Genomic DNA, 20,127 nt, shown 5'->3' with positions numbered 1-20,127 from the left:
TAGTCCTTGCTCCTGAGCACCATACATTGCAGTGGGGGAGCCTGCACACAGGAGGTTTCAGCTGCAAGTCAGAAATCTACTCGCTGAAGATTAAACACACTGGAGTAGTAGCCGCAGCACACCCTGTGAAAAGGTCCAAATGATTCAACAGTGTGACATGGGAGGTAAAACAGTGAATGCAATCTCTGGCTATGTTAAAAAGAAAAAGTGTCCAAAGGGAGGGCAGTTATAGCTCTGCTATACTATACTATACTATACTATACAGTATTTGGCTTTATTCACATCCCAACTAGAATCCTCTGTTCCAGGGGTGGGGAACCTTTGACCATGAGGCTGTATGTGACTTCAAGATTGGAGGTTATGTAAAATTTGGATTCAGTCAAAAGGCCCCACTTAAGGATGTAGAAGGCCATATGTGGCCTCAAGGCTGAAGGTTCCTCACCCCTGTAGTCTGTTCAGCTCTATATGACCCATTTTAGGAAAAATATTTGGAATCCACCCAAAGGAAGGCAATCAGGACAGTGTGGGGACTGGAAACCCTTTGATTCAAGGAGCAGTTGAAAGAACTGCAGATGATTAGCCTGGAAAACAGAACACTGGATTGGCAGGGGGAGGAGGGAACCTTTTGAGAATGTAAAGGGCTGCCCTGTGGAAGACAGACTGGACTTGTTCTTTATGGAGACAGAGGGCAGGGTCCAGAGCTACGGATGGAAACTACAGAGACAGATTTTGGCGGAACTAAGAAAAAAACTCCCTGACAATAGACGCTGTCCCAAAGAGGAAGTGGAGGCGAGGATATTGTAGACGGAGTCGTGCAAGCAGACCTTTGCCGTCCTTTCCGATCTCAAGAGCCTGTGAAAGCAGGAAGCATGTTTTGCTACAAGTGGGGCATTCCCCTGTTCCATTTCCTTCAGTGCTTTAAAATATCTCTGGCTGTAAGTGGCTTCTGAGAGTAGCAGAGGGACAAAAGAAAAAGAAAAAAAAGAGGAGACTGAGAGACATGCCTCTCATCTAGATTCCTTCTTACCAGCTTACAGAAACTGACTTTTTTTTTACTTCAAAGGGGAAAAAGAGCGAATGTAACCTTTGGAAAGGATTAGGTAGAGAACATTCTGCCTCATATAATCAATCACCAACTGAGATTGGATCAAATGAAATAAGGTAGGTGAAGTGCTTTGTAAACCTGAAAATGCAATGTGAATGTCAATTATTATTGTCGTTAGAAAATGCTCTTAGAACTCACTGCATTTCTAATTCTCTTGCATTACAAGTGCCACCCACATTTTAATGTGTTTATAAAAAGCAAAAAGTACATGAATTCTTCTGTTAGACTGATACTTATCAGGAAGTGGTTATATGTCAGTATTTCCCAAGCTATATTCTAAGAAACCCTCGGATACCAACAAATAGTTCAATGGGTTTCAGGAAGAAAAATGTTATGATGGGTGAACAAACATACCCACAAACCTGTCCACTTTGCTGCCAGGTTGTATATGGGATGTATATTCAACAAATATGGAAAATCACAGAATCAGTCAAAATTGATCATGTGACTAAAAAGTTGGCTTCTTACTGGGCTAGAATCAATGGATGAACTTGTCTAGTCACATATGTAACACAATGCGTCTGTGTTAGAAAAGTGTGCATAAAATAACTGAAATCAGAGGCTGAACTTTTAATAGCAAAAATGGAGGGAAATGAGGGGAAAGAAGATGGCATAGCTCAACTCAATGAACAAACATTCAAAAAGTCCGCTGATTCCAGGAATCCAAACATCAGATCTGAGTTAGAAGATCAAGCTATGGGGATAGACTAGATCAGTGGTGTCACACTCCAGGAGAAATGGATCCCTGTGGGTTGTATACTGACTCAGAATTTGACACCTCTGGACTAAATGACCTGTAAGGTTCCTTCCAACTCTAGCAATCTCTGAATCTCTGAGCAGCAGATTGGTCTAATGAAGCTTCCAAAGACGCTACGCTGATTGCTGAAGATTTCAAAAATTTATTTTTCACTTCTCTTATCATACATTTACTATGTAATATTAAATATGTATTGGTATCTTCAAAAATAAATAACATAACTGCCATTCATATGTATTCTTAGTATTTTTTGGTTTATTTTTACTGTTTTTTCCACTTTACCATTCACCATTTATGGATTATTAGGCAAAATCTAGAAGTTTAAAGAGATAGAAAGTCATTTGTTAAGGACCAAAACTAATGAATAAACAATTATCTAAAAATCTAGGCTAAGTGCCAAATCCCAAATAGAATAAACACAGATATCTCCATTTAATGTTTACTTGTAGTGTTCCTGATACATGCTATGCTGTGGGTACTCTGGAAATCCTTACACACCTATGTCTGCCCATCTTATGTGACTCTTGTCCCTATCCTCCCATAATCTGCTACAAGCAGTCCACCCAATATACTACCAATACACTAAGTGCCTTTTTCTTACTATCCACTGCATGGATGCCATTGGTTCTTTATCTCTTACTTTTGCTTTGTGACTGGCCCATTCTTTTTTCCAATCATATGTTTCTCTGAGGGATTCTTCAAAGATTGTGCTATTCCATGAACTAGGGGGATGCAACATCACCAGAAGAATACTGATATTAAGAAAATGGACATGTTTCAGCAAGAAGCTTGTTCATTAAAAGAACTGTGAAACTTCCCAAAGTAATCTACTTTAATCTCCTCCTGCTGCTCAATTTTGGGACTAGCTCACTGTCCATTTGCTGTGGCTGTCCGAGATACATGTACTGATAGACTAGTTCTATGGGTTATCTATCCAAATGTATGTCATAGGCTAACGAACAGGCTTTATTCACTTGGTTTTTCCTATGTGGATAGTTAGGCTGAATTCTTTTAAGTGATTGTGCATCTCATAAGGACAGCTAGATGGCACAGAGCATAGTGCTTGGATCTGGAGTCAGGAAGACCTAAATTTGAATCTGGCCACAGCTGTGTGACCCTAGGCCAGTCATTTAACCTGTTTGCCTCAGTTTCCTCATCTGTAAAAAGGGGATAATAAAAGCATCTACTTCACAGGTTGTTGTGAGGACCAAATGAGTTTAATTTGTAAAAACACTTAATATAGTGCCTGACACATACTAGACCCTTAATGAATGCTTATTCCCTTCCCCCCACCCCTTTTCCCTGAGGAGGCCCTACAATGTTCTGGCACTTCATGCAATTAGTACGATGTCATCTACAAACAGAAGCACCTGAAGGATCTCAACAGCAATAGATTACGGTTTTTTTTTGGCCCCTGCAATAGTCATCTTCCATTGCAGCAGGAAATACCTCTGGCAAGCCTACATCTCCATTTTATGCCTTGTTTGATACAAACAATCAGAGAGTAGTCTAACAGGTATCTCTATTCTTGTATATTTCAAGAAATCTTACATGATTTTGACATATGCATCTAATAATTGGGAGACAGCCTTTAAGGCAGCATTTTGTTTTACTAAATCAAATGCTTTTTATAATTAACAAATAAGTGCTAAACAAACTGGTATTCTCTCGGTCTTTCAGGCAACTGCATAACTGAAAAATGTGGTCTGCTACAGAATATTAATTATGGAAGATTTCACGTTCCCCTTGCGTTCCTTCATCAAAGGCCACCTCAATGTGTGTGTGTGTGGATTATTCTCATAAAAAATATTTCAGAGATGGAAAAGTCAGCATATGAGTTGATAATTATAGATATTCTCACGTTTGTTTGTTTTTTTATAATAATGAGATCCAATATTTTTTCCTATGACTTTGGTATCCTCTTTTCTTTTAGAAAACCTGAGGCTCTATCCCTCAAAATTATGCCACCACCAGGATGGACCTTCTCTATGTATACTGGGTCGAGATAAGCGGCTCTTCCCATCTTTGTTTTCTACAGTGCCACGGCCATATCTTCATGTTGTCCATTTGGGCCTGGAGTGTTTGGAGTCCAAATGTGATGTCTCCATTGTCCTTGATGGTGAAAAGATTTTATTATATAAATCTTCATAGAGTTTTTCTACTTTTACTATTTTGTCCTCCCTTCCAGTTTCTCTGACCTACTCAATATTCATGGATGTCATTATCAAGTCTCCATTGAAATATGCACATTTTGCTTGCATAGTCTGTATTAATTACTATTTTTATTATATTACAGTTTGTCAACCTCCTTCCAGTTTCATCTTTAAATATCCTCCAGATGTCTTTGCTTAAATGGTTCTTTTGTCAAACTTTCTTTAAACTTGTTTTCCCTCCACTGCTTCTCACTATTTTATTAACCAATAAGATCCATCATCTTCTACCATCCTCCTCTATAAGATTTTTAAAATGAATTTATATCTAAACTGGTTATTTGTCTTTGGCTGTTGTATTTTTTCATTGGGCAAGAGGATAAAGTCTTACTGGCTGAGGGGGTTTCTAGGCTCTTTTGTTCTCCTCATTATGGAAAGTGATTTACATTGGGTAAGCTTATTTAGGGAATGGCTATAATCTGTGTGCACATACATTTCACTATCCATTCCCTATTTTTGAGGGTCAACAGCTTGTTTAAATTGGTTCAATTAGAATTGTTTTAACAGGATGCTAGATTTATTTTCTCATTTTTAATCTTCTAGTTTGGGTGGTCTGATTGTACACAGTTAGGCAATTCCAGAATGAGTCCAGTATCAGGAATGAATAATTTCTGGTTAAATAATAATCAACTTTAATTTTTGTTTTATGATTTGGTTCTTGCCATGTCCACAACCTCTACATTCTTTTTTCCAAGAAAGTGTTCATGCCATATATAAGTGAGTCTTCTGGGTGGTATACAAAATTTTGGACTTTCTTGGTCCTTATTTCTTAGCCACATTTTCCAACCTATTTTTCCCTGTCTTCCTCATGCTCACTTTTGCACTGCAATTACTGAGTGTTTGGATTTAATAAGGAAGGTTTTCAAGAATTCTTTATAGAATTTTCCTTTCCTTCTCATTTTTTACTACAGATACTAGTACATAGAGGTGAAAGTCTTTTTCTAGTCATATTTTTGCAAGTGCTTATGATGAGCACTGCAATATGAGACGACTAAATGTTCCATGAAATGATGCTTTTTGTTGCTTCTAAATTCATGATAAAACCAAGTCCATCAAACCCTTCCCATCCAAGGGGAACCTGTGAGCCATCCTTCCATTAAGCTGCAAAGAACTTTTGTTTTCTAGTTTAGTAAGAATTTTGAGATAAATACTAAACACAGCAAATGTATAAACAAAATTCTCAAAACTTTTAGTAAAAAAAAAAAAAAATTTTTAAAAGTGAGGAACTGGCCTTGCTAGTTGATGTTACACTTTTGCCCCTGACTTCATCTACTCTTGCCTCCTTTGATACCTTCCACTGACTGCTCCATCTTTCTCATCTTCAATTTCTTCCTGAAGAGAACGAGGATTTGCTTAACTGGATTAAATATATTTGTTAACAGGGTTTTGTGGACGTTTTTCCCCAGTGAGGGGAAAGGTGAGAGGGAAAAAAATAAATGCTTAATTGAAAAAAAAATGAACAAACCATCTCTTCTTCTCTTACTAGTTCCTTCCCCTCCACACAGAAACATGCTCAGCTCTCTCCAACCTAAAAAAAAACCACTTTTTATTCTTACCCCTAAAGTTATTGTCTCTTATCTCTTCCTTGTCACTCTTAAAGCTCTAGAAAAAGTAGTAGATATGTTTCTACTTCCTCACCTCCCATGCTATCCCCAACCCCTTGTAATCTGTCTCCACCACTCAAATTGTCCTGTCCAAGGTCAACAGTGACTTCTTAATTGTCAAGTCCAAGAATTTTTTCTGTCTTCAACCCCCCTGATCTTCCACAGAATTTGACAACCTTTGCCCACTACCTCCTTCATTATATCCCTCTTCTCTTGATCCCATACCGTCCACTCCCAGTTCCTCTACCCGACTAATCTTTTGCAATTAGATTCCCTGATCCATTTGATTCTTCTCATTTCCTACGTGTGCATGCGCGCACAGGTGGTGTATTCTCAGCCCTCTTCTCTTTTCTCTTAAAACTCTTTCTCTCAATGGAATCATTCACTCCTATGGCTAAAATTCACTACTGGGCAGATGATTCTCAAATCTGGATATCCCACTCTGATGACCCCACCTGGATGCCCTGTAAGCACCTCAAACTCACCATTCCCAAAATGAGTTCCCACATTCAACCAGTTCTATATTAATAATATGTTCTATCTTGAAAGTGATTACCTGGATGCAAAGTTTATGAAAACTCGAACCTGTTGAAAAAGGTGGATGAGATTTATGATGGACTGCTCTAAACAGAACAGAATTTTCTGAAGAAAAAGGTATTGCATGCTTTGTGGTACCTGATCACATAATTAAAGAGGTGGTCAGCACTGAAATCATCTTTGTGTTGTGGGATCCTGCATTGCCAATTCTACCTCTAGGATAGCAGTCACATGTTTCCTCTCCTCTCTAACACTTAGTTACCTCCTCCTAATTCAGGCCCTCCCTAGGCATGGACTATTCTATAATAGCTTTCCAATATTCTCCTTGTCTCCAGTTTCTCCCCTGACAAATCCATCCTTCATACAACTCCCAAAATAATCTACCTAATAATATCACTTCTCCAGTCAAAATTTTCATTACCTGTAAAATAAAATGCAAAGTCCTTAGCTTAGTACTTAAGGTCTTCCATAAACTGTTTCCAACCTATCTTTACAGGCTCATTTTATATCCGCTCCCCCAATTTCTTTCCCAACTCTAGTTCTACAAAGTCATCAAATCATTACTACCATTCCTGGACAGGACACATTCAGTTAATTTCCTTATGATCCCAATCACCATTGCCTCTGACTTTCCTAGGAGTCTGAAACTCTTCTGTCTATAGGCTACTGTCCCTATAGATGTTGTCTTCCCCTATTAGAATGAAAGCTCCCCAAAGGCAAGCAATGTCTTTCTTTTTGCTTATGTTTGTTATCCTCGGTACTTAGCATGATGCCTGGCATGTGGTAAGCACTTAATAAATTCTTATTCATTCATTAATACTCTTTGTGTTCCAGTCAAAATGGACTAGTTGCCCCCTAAACAAAAAAGGCCATCATGCACCTCTGTGTACTTATAGAGGCCAATTTCCTGGAATGCACCCCTCTGCATTTTCCTTTTCTGCAATCCTTTTCTTTCTTCAAGGAATAGCTTAGGCCAACTTCTCCATGAAACATTTGTAGTTATTCCCCAAATTATGATGATCTCTCCCTCCTCAAATTTTCTTAAAGAATTTTGGAACTTTCTTTTGCCCTTATCATATTCTACTTTGCATCAGGCTTATTTTTGTGTGTGTTGTATACCCCTCATAGACTGTTCTCAGTCCTTCCACTTACTCCCTCTGTGACATCAGAAAAATGGCAATCTCTCTGGGTCTCATCAGCTATAAAATGAGGGGGTTAGACCTCATGACCTTTAAGGTCCTTTTCAGCTTTAAATCTATGATCCTATGACTGTAAGCTCTTTGAAGGCTGAGATTTAATCTTTTTACTCCAGCACCTAGCAGACTACACTTGGTATATGCTTTGTAAGTGTTTGCCAAATTCAAATAAACCAAATTAAACACAGGTTTATGTAAGGCAAGGGGAAAATGTACACTTTAAAGCATCTTCTAAGTTAAAACACTGCTTCCAATAGTGCTCCCAAATTTAAAACAAACATTGATAACAAGCAATCACTCTTACACACACCTCACTAAAAAAGTTGTTTTTTTTTTTCAAATGTTATTAGATTTGGAATAAATATTGATTTAAAAATGAGGTTTTTTTCCCTCTTTGAAAATCAATCTCATGTCATTTGACATCAATAGCAACAGGTTTTTAAAAAATACTTGTAAAAGATTTTAATGTAAGAGTTTTGTCAAAATTTTGTTTAAAAGAAAGGTTCTGCCACTTTTAAATAGCTTGAGAACCACCATATGGGATTATCTGATACAGAATTTGTTAAAACAAGATCATCAAAGAATCTTGACACAGAATCAAATCAGTTGCAATGAGATTCTGTAGAACAGTGGAGCCCAAGACACACTGTACCAGAGTAATACAGGCGATGGCCAATGACCAGCCAAAGACCAAACAAGATACAACTATCCATGTGGAGACCCACTACCAGTGAATAAATCAGTTAAAATTCAGATTATTTAGCAATACTACCATGAAGGGAAATAGGTCACTAAATTGTACAGGCCAGTGCCTTTATTATAGGGGAAGACAATGATCAGTTTTCCAAGTTTAAGACTTTTCAATTTAAGCAATTTGTGGAAATTCAAATACATCACCCTGCACTTTTGGGCAGTTCTAATAATCACAGAGGTAAAAGAATTTATTTTAAATAAAAAAATGCTTAGCGACGACAACAGAAATTGTAAAGAAGATCACAAGTAAATATGAAAGCTTCATGTTCTTCACTTTTAAGCATAGGATAGCCTATGTGGTTAGACCACAATGCTGAAACATGGGCACATTCTGCCTCTCTGTAGCTGACATTGAGCATAAGTTTGAAGCAACTATCCAAACTCTACATGTAGCTAGGGTTTTTGGAAAAATCTCCCCTGGAAAGTTCCTCACATTTATTTTATATGTGTGTATATACATATATACATGTATAGTGTGTGTGTGTATGTGTGTGTGTGTATATATATATATGAAACATATATTTTGTATAGACACATACATACACATATACACACATATGTTTTCTATATACAGTTTTTTTAATCTTGTTTTCCACAATACAACACAAAATCATTTCATTTTTGTCTTTGTATCTACAGTGCCCAGCACAGTGCCTTACATTGAGAAAGCATTTAATAAGTGCTTATCAATTGATTAACTGGTCACTGTTCCAAGTACAGCTCACATTCATATAAACCTCTGTGGTTACAAAGCACTTCACACACACTGTCTCAGGTGACCAGCTCAGAGCAGCCTCAGGAAGTAAAAGACCAGGCAGCGACTCCATAAAAGCGTGACTGCCCCCTCAAATACCTTTCCCCCAATCTCTCTTCTCACCTGGGCTTCATATTTCACAGCGGCTGAAAGCAGAGCGATGGCGTTGTCCTCACAGATCCCTTGTTTGATAGTTTGCTGACAGAGCTTTTTCAATCGGTTATCTCTGTAAAATGTCGCCAGATCAAGCAGTCCTGGTGAAGGTGAGAGTATTTATCAGGAAGGATTAATTTCAAACATCAATGCACTACAACTACCCTTGCTAGGGTGTTGTTGTTGTTGTTGTTTTTTAAAGGGGGGTGTGTGTGTGTGTGTGTGTGTGTGTAGTTGTGTCAATTTGCAAAGGATTTCCTATTAGCTGTGTCACGTCTCTTTTAGAATGCAAATGTCTTATGTGTGGTCCGTATGGCAACTGTCTGTTATGGTGGTACATGTCTGAAATGGTCACAAAGAACACCATTAATAACAGCAGTAATAATGATTTGGGATTTCAACTTATTTCCACTGCCTTGTTCACATAAAGCAGAAGAAAGAGAAAGAGGTGAGAGGAATAAAGTCCAAGTCACTGGACATCCCCAGGGATTCTCTTTCCACACTCTTACCATAGAGATGAACATCTTACAATGTCATTGGTACAATATGACTCTCGCGATTATTACCTATTGCATCCTCTGGAGACAGATTGATACAGTCTGTGTACAGGTATTCCAGAAAGGCTCGGTAAACAGGATATGAAAATTCATCCATTTCTACTATGTCATCCTCATTGCCATTCAATACAGATCGAAAATGTTCACACCTGAAAAAGGAAGCCCCAGGCATCAGTCTTTGTGGTAGAAATCAATCCATCAACAAGTAAAGGTTTGTAGCCACTGTGCTAGGTGCTGGGGAAATAAGAACCAAAAAAAGATAGCACCTGCCCTCAAGGAGTTTACATTCTGTTAGGGGAGAAATGGAAACCAAATGGGTGAGCTGCTCAAGTGCAGCCCTCTGACTGAATCCAAACTTCACAGGACAAATCCCCTAAATAAAATGATTGGTTCTGTAAAACTTGGACTCAGTCAAAAGGCTGGACCCAAAGACCTAGAAGGCCACATGCAGCCTCGAGGCCACAGGTTCTCCACCCCTGGGTAAGCATCAATTGGGGAATGACTGAAAAAATTCTGGTATACAATGATAAAAAATAACAGCCAGCATTTATATAGCATCTTAAGGTTTGTAAATTGCTAAACACATAAAATATTAAAAGTATCTAAATATTATTACATGTATCTCATTTGATACAATAATCATGGGAGGTACGTATTGTATTACCTCTAGTTTACAGATGAGGAAACTAAGGCAAACTGAGGTTAAGTGAATTGCCCAGATAGTGTCTGAGGCTGGATCTGAACTTAGGTCAGTATAATATCCTTGTGCAGTAAGTAATGATGAATGTGAAGAATTCAGAAAAATGAGATTGGCATGAACTGATGAAGAATGAAATAAACAAGATAACGAGAACAATATATACAATAATAATAACCAACATACTGTAGATAGCTTTTGAAGTTTACAGAAGCACTTTAAATATATCTCATTTAATTATTACAATGTAAAGATCACATAGTTCAGTCTACAGTTCAGAAAACATTTACTACCTCCACCTACTCCCTTTTCTCAATGATTAATCAATCAACAAGCATTTATTAAACTCTTACTATGTGCCAGGCATTCAAGTGGCAATGGGGAAACAAATACAAGAAATGACGCAATCCCTACTACAAGCAAGCTTACATTTGGTCACTTAAACCTATACTGCCTTGCATTGTTCCTTTCATGTTTTACATGTATACATCTTGACGTCCACCCTATACTGCAGGTTCCCTGCTAACAGGGACTGCATTTTAGGGGATACAGAGTATCCCCAAAACTTACAACTACACTAAGACTTTTGGGATACCTTGTACTTCTTAGAGTTCCCTGCAGCACCTAGTACAGTGTCTTGCTCATAATTGGTGTCCCCAAATTAATGAATGAACCAACTCCACCCAGGCAGAAGAATAAATTTATTCCTTACCGAATTTTGAGAAGGACCTTATGCACGTAAATATATTTTCCATCTACCAGAAATTTCAAGTCCGCAGTTTCAGGGTTATCAAACTCTTTCTTCAGTGACTGAGCTACTGTGAGGTGGTCATCCGGCTCTAGGGCAACAAGACATGCTTCAGATTTTAGCAACAAATGTGACCAGACTGCCAATCAATGATAAACAGATTCCCCCTAGGATTTCTCTGCATGTGCTGTAGACAAGACCTTCCTCACCTGTTCCCCAAGGCCATCACACACTCCTGCTCCAGCTCCTGAACAGAAAACAACTCCAACAAGCTTTTTATGCTGAAGTTTCAAATGTACAAGATAAAAATGAAGAGATGGCGGCACAAAGTAAAGATGAGAGCATCTGGGCTTAGAGGCAGAAGGCCAGAGTTTCACTCCAGGCTCCAATACCTGGAAAGCTGCAAGTCACTCTCTGTGCCTCAGTTTCCTCATAGGGATATTTTTTATATTACCTACTTCAGTGGATTGTTTCAAAGAAAGTACTTTACAGATCTTAAGGTAATCATAATAGATGGCATTTATATAACGCTTTAAGGTTTACAAAGTACTTTATATATGTTATCTCATTTGATCAACCCTGGGTAGTAGGTGTTGTTATTATCCCTATTTTACAATTGAGGAAACTGAGGCTGACGGCGATTAAGTGACTTGCTCAGGATCACACAGATATTAAGTGTTTGAGGTCACATTTGCACTCAGGTCTTCCAGACCCCAGGCCTAGGGCTCCATTCACTGAGTCACCTAGTAATATATAAATAATAGTTTAATAATAATAATTCCCTAAATCATTTGCAAACCTTAAAACACTATGCAAATGCTAGTTATCACTATTATTAAATTTTTCATCATAGGGAGAGGAGGCCCTTAGATTTTAGAAGGTTCCATCAGAGGAGTATAAACTCTGGTAGGGTCTATCAAGCTGGAAAGGCTTGAGCCCAATGACAAACTAACTGTATATTTGTCATTAGAGAATCTCTGCACCAGGTTAATTGCAAAGTGATAGATTATTTGGTCACAGCAAGTGTCAAAGACCATCATCTAAGGTGAAGAGGGGTTGATATCTATATCAATGGTGGGAGTACTCATACATGAATAATAATTAAATTATTCAACATTAATATTTTATTGTTAATACACATCATTTGATTAATATATAATGTATATGAGATGTAATATGTAAACATGTTAATATTTTGTTATATATATTAATAATGTATCAATAATAAAAGGATGTTCTTTTAGTCTGAGTTTGGACTGTTAATTTCAAAATACTTTAATAGAATTTGTCAGTAAAATTAGATCCCTTTCATAGATACTAAATGCTTCCAAAACATATTTCACATAGGATTATCCCAACCAACACTGTTTTGCAATAATATCTTTGATGTGTAACAAACCAATTATTTCTTTGCCTTTTGGCTACAATCAAGCCTTTTGGACAATTATCCAAGGTGCAAAATAGGTGAGCAATGACAGTTCAGGAAACTACTATGGCCCCAGTGCTATTAACTCCCCTTACCATCAATTTGTTGACTATCCCACTGTTCCTATGGAACTGCCCTGGTAACATTGTTTCACCTAATGCCAAGTTTTTGCAGAATCAATTAATGATGTTAGGTGGGGTATGCCTAAATCATTTTGGGGACCCATTAGACCATCTAACTCCTCTAGCTCCAAGGAAGATCCAAAGCAGGGCTCTTGAACTATTACACTGAACTAGTTACCCGAATAGTTTAAAAAACAAAAACAAAAACAAAAACATGTTCATGAATCTCTTAAGAATTTCTGGTCTGAAGGAAGGAGGCTTTTTAGTTCACAGACTCATAGCTCAGCCAGCCCAACCAGTCACATTCTCTCCCTTAGGCATAAAATATGTTTTTCCTGCTCTGAATAATCACAGGAAAATAAATCATTCACCATTTCATGGCTGCCCTTCACTCAAACCACATACCACAGAAGTGAAGTCAACATCACTGTCCCCCATGTGTCCTCAGACGCCACCCCAAATCAGATGCCATCGAACTCACCAACAGAGAGGAGGCGCCATGATACAGCCGGTGTCGCAAAGCAAGCGAACACATCGTCTGTGCAGGAGAAGTGGGTGAGGTGTGGAAGAGTCACAGACTGGCCCCGACACTGACCCCACATGTAAATGTGGCCACTCTGGGTCTTGGCTGCAGAAGTGTGGGCAGAGTGACAGGCTGCAATCTCGATCACTCTAAGTTCATGATCAAACATAAGGATGCCACGTTAGCCAAGGGGTGGAGGAGGAGGCCATCTTGTACCACACATTTCATTCAAAGACCTGTGCATACTGTATCTTTATTTAAGGTACCCCCAGAAGCTGAACACATACCCTATTGGCTTCTGCAACAATGAAACACCTACTTTATCTCCTCGAGGTTCAATATGACTTCGACAATATCCTATCAATGGCTATTAGTCAGCCCTCCCTGCCGGTGTACCCATATACAACATCTTTTTTTTCTTTTTTTTTTCATATACAACATCTTACTGTGAATTCCACTTTCCAATTAAACTGAAACAACTCAAGAAACTCAAGAAATAAAACAAGGTATTTTTAAACTTTTCTTAAAACTTCACTTGTTCAATTCAATTCAATGTATATTAAATGTCCACAACATCCAGAGCACTGTGCTAGGCACAAAAGTGAAACTGTTCAGCCCTCAAGGAGCTTACGTGTTTTTTATTAGGGGGGGTATACTGTGTACACCGGGAAGAAAACAGAAAATATATACAAAGTAATACATGTAATTTCAAAGAACATAAGGCACTAGCAACTGGGGGAGTCAGGGGAGGTCTTGTGTGGGAGGTGGACCATGAGCAGGGCTTTGAAGGCAGCCAGAGATTCTAAGATGCAGAGGTGAGAAGGCAGAGCATTCCAGACATGGGGTGGGGGGATGGGAGGGACTTGTGCAAAGGCAGTAATGTGGGAATCTGTTTTGCTTGACTGTACATATTTGTTACAAGGGTTTCATTTTTCTTTTTCTCCCCCCTCCTCCAACAGAGGGGAGAGGTTCTGGGGAAGAAATAAAATAAATGTATATTAATTGAAAATTTTTTAAATAAAAAATTAAATATTTGAAAAAGATGCTCCACAAACTCTCATTTTAAAAATGTTCTATTAAAAAACAACCTCTTTGTTGCTTCATTTCTAGGGGAAAATGAAGAGTTTTGTGTGTGGAACCATCAATATGCTGAAAATCCCTGACTCTCCCTTCTTGGGTGCTATTGGTTTCTTGTGTAGAGGAGTGAAGCCTTCTGAGGTCATTAAGCAAAAGACTCAAGTGAAGTAACTCTGGAATTGGCCATTAAGTGATTCCCAGAACAACCTCATGGATAACATGGTGCTTTGATAGTTTAGTTAGAGTAATCTATCTTTAATAATCCACCATTGCAGCAGAAGAGAAAACTCCTCATCTTCCCACTCAAGCCTTTTTTTTTGTCTTTCTTTGTATCCCTAGCACTTACAGTGCCTGACTAAAACCAGCTCAGCAACCCTCTTGGCATCTTACTTTCAGTTACTGGCCACCATTCTTTTAGTCACCTTGGCTCTAAACTCAAGGCTTATTATTTCTGGTTATTTTCCCTCACTCCATAATCTAGTTACCATATTCTACCAAGACTTCCTTTGCAGTCTTCAGGCTACAACCCTAGTTCAGTTTTTTATCACTTTACACCTGAACTATGGGAGGCAGTCTTCTGACTGCTTTCATGACCACCAATCTGTCACCCTTCCAATCCATCCCATCCAATGCTGCCATGTTAATCTTCTTAAACCCCTGCATTAATAATTCGATTCAACAATCATTTATTAATTGCCTTCTATATTCAAGACACTGTGCTAGGTACGAGGGATCCAAAGAAACTGTAATGGTCTCTGCCTTTAAGGAGATAACATATGTGGGGTCAGAGGGCTGGGGTTTAGAAAGCTATAGTGTATACACCAATGCTTAGGTTGGATGACCCCTAGCCAAGTATGTCATGAGATTCCTTTTCAAATATGGGTTGGAATAGATAGCCATAGAGGTCCTTGTCAAGTCTAAAATTCTGTGTTCTATGAACAAGGCCTTTTAAATTTTCTTGAGTATTTATCAAGTGATCAAGGTGGGCCAAAATGTTTTGCAAACAGCATAATCATGGGATCATAAATTTAGAGTTGGAAGTTGGTCATTCAGAGTCATCTTATCCAACCCGCTTACTTTATAGATAAGAAAACTGAGACCCTGAGAGATAAAGTGGCAGTGCCATTATTTGAACTGAGGTACTGGTACCAAATAGCATGCCACTGTAAAAGTTCTATCCTATATCATGTAGAGTTCTTGGGCTCTTGCAGGCTATCCCAGCAGAAGTCATGTTCTTGAAGGTCCTACCAAAGTAGAAAGGCCTTAAGAAAAGTTCCAGGGACAAATATATCTCTCATTCAAGAACCAATCTAGTTGAGCTTGGAGAGCTGAGGATACTAGGAAAGGTCTCTTGTTGAAGGTGGCATTTGAGCTGAGTCTTGAAGGGATCTATGGAAGCCAAGAGATGGAGGTGAGAAGGGAAAGCATTCCAGGAATGAGGGACAGCCAATACAAAGGCAGAGAGATGGGAGATGGAGTGTCATCTTAGGAGAATAGTAAGTAATACAGTACAGATGGAATACAGAAAGCAGTAAAATATGAGAAGACTAGAAAGGTCAGGTTGAGTCAAGTTGGAAAGGACATTAAATACCAGACAAAGGAGTTCATATTTGATCCTTAAAGTAATAGGGAACCACTGGAATTTATTGAGTAGGGGAGTGATATGGCCAGAATTTTACCTTAGGAAAATCATTTTGGCAGCTGAGTGGAGGATGGACTCAAGTGGGGAGAGACGTGAGGTAGGGGAACTAGTTGGAAGGCAGTTGCAATGTTCAGGCAAAGGGTGACTAGGGCCTAGACATAAGAGGAGAGAAGAGGCTGTATGAAGATAGAAATTATAGAGATGGGGCCCATCCTATGAAAGGAGGTAGACTGTGTAAAAGGGACTAAACCACCTCTTCCCCCGCCCAAGCAACACTGATTAGTCTTAATTTGGTCTTCCTTGCTCCACACAGGAAATCATTTTTGAGACTTGAGCTTTACTAACAGGGGTGGTTGTTATGAGAATAAATTGGAGAGAATTATGAGAGAACTTCTGTGCCTCAGTGTGATTAGGTGCCGTGGCCGAACGCCACTGATGTAACAAAGAGGCAAATTCTGAAGGAAGGATTTTTCCAGGCTTTTATCAGTAAAGCTAACAGCTAACTTAGGATACTTCCTATGTGTAACAAGCCTAACAAAATGTTTAACTAACTGCTTCTCAGAGTAAGTACGGTGTATTGAAAAGAACAACAGAGCATAAGTCAGTCAAATACCATTTATTAAGTGGCTACAATGCCAGGCACTGTGCTAAGTGCCAGGGATACAAAAAAAGGCAAAAACCAGAATTCGTGCTCTCAAGGAGGTCACCCTCTAACAGGAGGAGAGGGCGGAGGGGGACAAAGACAGCTGAACAAAATGCAAACAACTATATAAATAGGAAATATCCACAGGACAACTTGGAGGTAATTTTAGAGAGAAGGCATTAAGATGAAGAAGGACTAGGAAAGGGTTCTTGAAAAATGTAGGACTTTAGTTGAGACTTGAAGTAAGAGAAACTAGGTAAGCCAGAGAAACTAGGAGGCAGAAATAAGGAGATAAAGTGTTCTAGGTATGGAGGTTAGCCATGAACCCTATGAAAATACTCAGTCAAAAGATGGATTGAGTTTGAAGGATTGCAAGGAGGCCAATGTCACTGGATTGTAGAGAATGTGGAGGAGAATAAAGTGTAAGAACACTGGAAAGGTTTGAAGGAGCCAGGTGATAAAGGGCTTTAAAAGCCAGAGGATTTTATATTTGATCTTTGAGGTAACAGGGAGTCAATGGAGGTCACTGAGTGGGAGGGTGATGTGGTCAGTCCTGAATTTTAGGAAGATCACTTTGACAGCAGAACAGACGATGGACTAGAGTGGGGAGAGACTTGGGACAAGGAGACCGACCAACTGAATACTGCATAGTCCAGGCATGAGGACATAATGGCCCACCCCAGACCAATGAAGCTGGACTTGTATCTACAAAAAATATTTATGACAGTTCTTTTTTTGTGGTGGCAAGGAACTGGAAACTAAGGGGTATCCGATGATTAGGGAATGGCCGAACAAATTACGGCACATAAATGTAAAGAAATACTATTTGGGGCTGTAAGAAATGATAAAGGGGGCAGTTTCTGAGAAACCTGGTAAGACTTATATGAACTGATGTAGAGCAAAGTGAGCAGAACCAGAACAATTTATACAATAAAATAACATTGTAAAGACCAATGACTCTGAAACACTTAAGAACTATAATCAACACAGTGACTGATCATGATTCTAGAGGACTCCTTGGGATACATGCTACTTATTTCCTGACAGAAAAGTAAAGACCCAGGGTGTAAATTGAGATACATGCTTTTTGAACGTGGCTAATGCAGGAATTAGTTTTGACTGTGCATACTTGTTACAAAAGTTTTTTTTTTCTTTTTTCTGATGGAAAGGGAAGAGTTGGGAGGGAAGAGAAAAACAGTTTCTTGTTCATTGAAAAGATATGTTAAAAAAAAAAAGAATGAAGTTCTAATCTCAGCTCTGCCTCTTACCAGATATATATCTTGTCCATATCAAGATACATGACCTTTATTAAGAATGCAAGCTGCATGATCAGATCAAAGACTTTGTTTTAGCTAAACTCTGAATCTTCCCTGGTGCCTTCAATGGCTGAATTAAATTGCTTTCCTACAAAGTGTTTGCTAATGGTCACTGTTCCTCAAAACAAATTGTATGTTTTCACCATCAATCTTAATTGCCATCCATAGGAAACTGTCACAATAGGAAATTGCTAAATGCTTACATAACACATCCAAAAATGAACTTACTATCTTTTCTTTAAAACCTATCCTTTTCTGAACTTTTCAATTTCCCTTGAGGGTACCACCATCACTTCAGTAGCCCAGGTTCCTGGGATTTAATCTCAACTCCTCACTCTTACTCACCTCATATATCCAATCAGTTTCCAAATCTTGTGGTTTCTACCTCCACAATATATCTTATATACAAACCTCTGTTCTCTACTCATACAGACACCACACTAATTCAGGCTTTTATTACCTCTTGACTGGACAATAGTCTTCTAAGATGGTTGCTTCCCCCAGCTCTCTCCTCGCTTCAAATTATGCTCCACACAGTTGTCAAAGTGATTTTCCTGAAGTGCAGGTCTCAACATGTCAACTCCCTAACCCCATTCCCTACCCCCCCCCACTCCCACACCACAACAATTCTCTGACTCAACAAATTCCAGCAATTCCCTATTATCTCAAGGATAAAATATAAACTCCTTTGTTTGGTACAAACCACTCTCATTCTACCTTTGCAAAACTCCATGTACTCCACCATCCAATCATACTGGTCTTGATGTTCTTCACCCATAACCCTTCAACTCCTGTCTCCATACTTTTATACTGGCTGCCTCCATGTCCAAAGGCAATTAGTCTCTCAGTGCTCTAAGACCATAAGTTAAAGATGAACTACAGATCTACATCAGTAAAGGGAGTTTTCATGCTGGGAGTTCCTTATATTGACAGTCACAAATCCAGAGTTCATTACCCACTCAAACCCCCCAAAAGGCATGAATATAATAATAAAAAAGATAAATTCCTCGTACTTCTCTGCCACATCCACTCCTTACTCACGGAAGCTGCATTTATTTCTTGAAAATGCAAGTATTACCTGTCCTTTTCCACAGAGACTGGAGTAGGGTATGACTGGTTACTTTTATTGCCAGTACCCAACTGGCCATAAGAGTTGGCTCCCCATGCATACAGGTGACCTTCATCTGTTAATACTAATGTATGTGCATAGCCACAGACAATCTGCAAAGAGAGAAACAAATCCATTCATGCCTGTAAATTGACAGAAATAAACATACCATCTTGGGGTGAATTAAAAATCAAAAATAAAAAAAGAAAGTGGTAACACACCCAGGCAGTTAAACATAACTTTCTAGGGCCCAACCCTCCAGTGTCAATTCCAAAGTCAAAGGAAAAAGCAATAAGGTCATTTAAATTCTTTAGCTATTTAATTTGCATCTGTTAAGATTGAAATCAAGGAAAACAGAGGCACAAAGTTCCAAGCACTATCAATTTATTGACAAAGTGTCAATTAGCCAATAAACAGGGTCTCAGCCACCTCAGAAAGGCAAGAACCCCAACTGAGGGCAAAAGCTCTCTTTTATAGACAAAAGGAGTAGCCTCCAGAATAAAAGGAAGCATCACAGATGGGGAAAGCAGTATGATTGGTTACACAGTCTGAAGCATCCCAGGTATGAAGAACAATATGACTGGCTGGAAATTAGGAATGAGGGGCTAGCAACAACCTCTCCTTCCATCCAGTTGCTAAAAAATGTTCATCATTTGAGTCTACTTGCAAGGTCATTTTAGCAACAGTGGACTTTGGACACCAGACCAGACTCCCTGGCATCCACCTGCATCCCTGAAGGATAACAGATTTCCTTGAGGCAAGAATAGAACAGTGATCAGCAAGAGAACTGAACTTCTAAACTTAACTCAGAGACAATAAGTAATTTACAGGAAAGCTGACTTTCCAAAAATAACTCTAAGCCAAATGAAACATGACTTAGGCAGTTATAAAAATATCGGCAGTGATACAGAATGAAATCAATAATAAAATAGAATCAATTTGATTTTCCCAATTTTCCCATCTTACTCATTTATAAAAAGATAATTTTTGTGTTCCTATACATGTAGAGAGATTCCCAATATGCAATTCAGTTCAACCAACACTTACTAATTAAGTGTCTACTCTGTACAAGACTGATAGGTAATGTTGTATATGGAAAAGATGACTTGACTGGTCAAAACCTTTTGGAACCACTGCAAAAAAACTACTTGGGGAGGACACTGGCTCTATGGGAAACACTGGGATAACCTCTTAGGGAG

The 20,127-nt window shown here is 38.7% G+C and overlaps 1 protein-coding gene and 1 long non-coding RNA gene across 7 annotated transcripts in view; one reads left to right on the top strand and one right to left on the bottom strand.

Annotated features, from left to right (window-relative positions):
• RCBTB2 (RCC1 and BTB domain containing protein 2) overlaps positions 1-20,127 on the bottom strand; it is a 57,138-nt gene that overhangs the window by 2,769 nt on the left and 34,242 nt on the right. For all 6 annotated transcript variants that reach the window (XM_027848125.1, XM_027848129.1, XM_027848126.1 and 3 more), the window contains 5 exons: positions 18,899-19,041; positions 13,101-13,291; positions 11,036-11,162; positions 9,636-9,775; positions 9,040-9,170 (listed from right to left, as the gene is read on the bottom strand). In XM_027848125.1, the coding sequence (XP_027703926.1) occupies positions 9,040-9,170; positions 9,636-9,775; positions 11,036-11,162; positions 13,101-13,291; positions 18,899-19,041 (732 nt within the window). The remainder of the gene's footprint in view (positions 1-9,039; positions 9,171-9,635; positions 9,776-11,035; positions 11,163-13,100; positions 13,292-18,898; positions 19,042-20,127) is intronic.
• On the top strand, positions 131-4,349 carry LOC114032735. Its single transcript, XR_003567865.1, has 2 exons — positions 131-1,161; positions 3,796-4,349. It is a non-coding gene; the product is annotated as an uncharacterized LOC114032735 (long non-coding RNA).

Source organism: Vombatus ursinus, unplaced genomic scaffold (genome assembly GCF_900497805.2).
Source record: "Vombatus ursinus unplaced genomic scaffold, bare-nosed wombat genome assembly UNPS02005659.1, whole genome shotgun sequence".
In the NCBI taxonomy this organism is placed as follows: domain Eukaryota; kingdom Metazoa; phylum Chordata; class Mammalia; order Diprotodontia; family Vombatidae; genus Vombatus; species Vombatus ursinus.
This window is presented reverse-complemented; position numbering and strand designations above follow the sequence as displayed.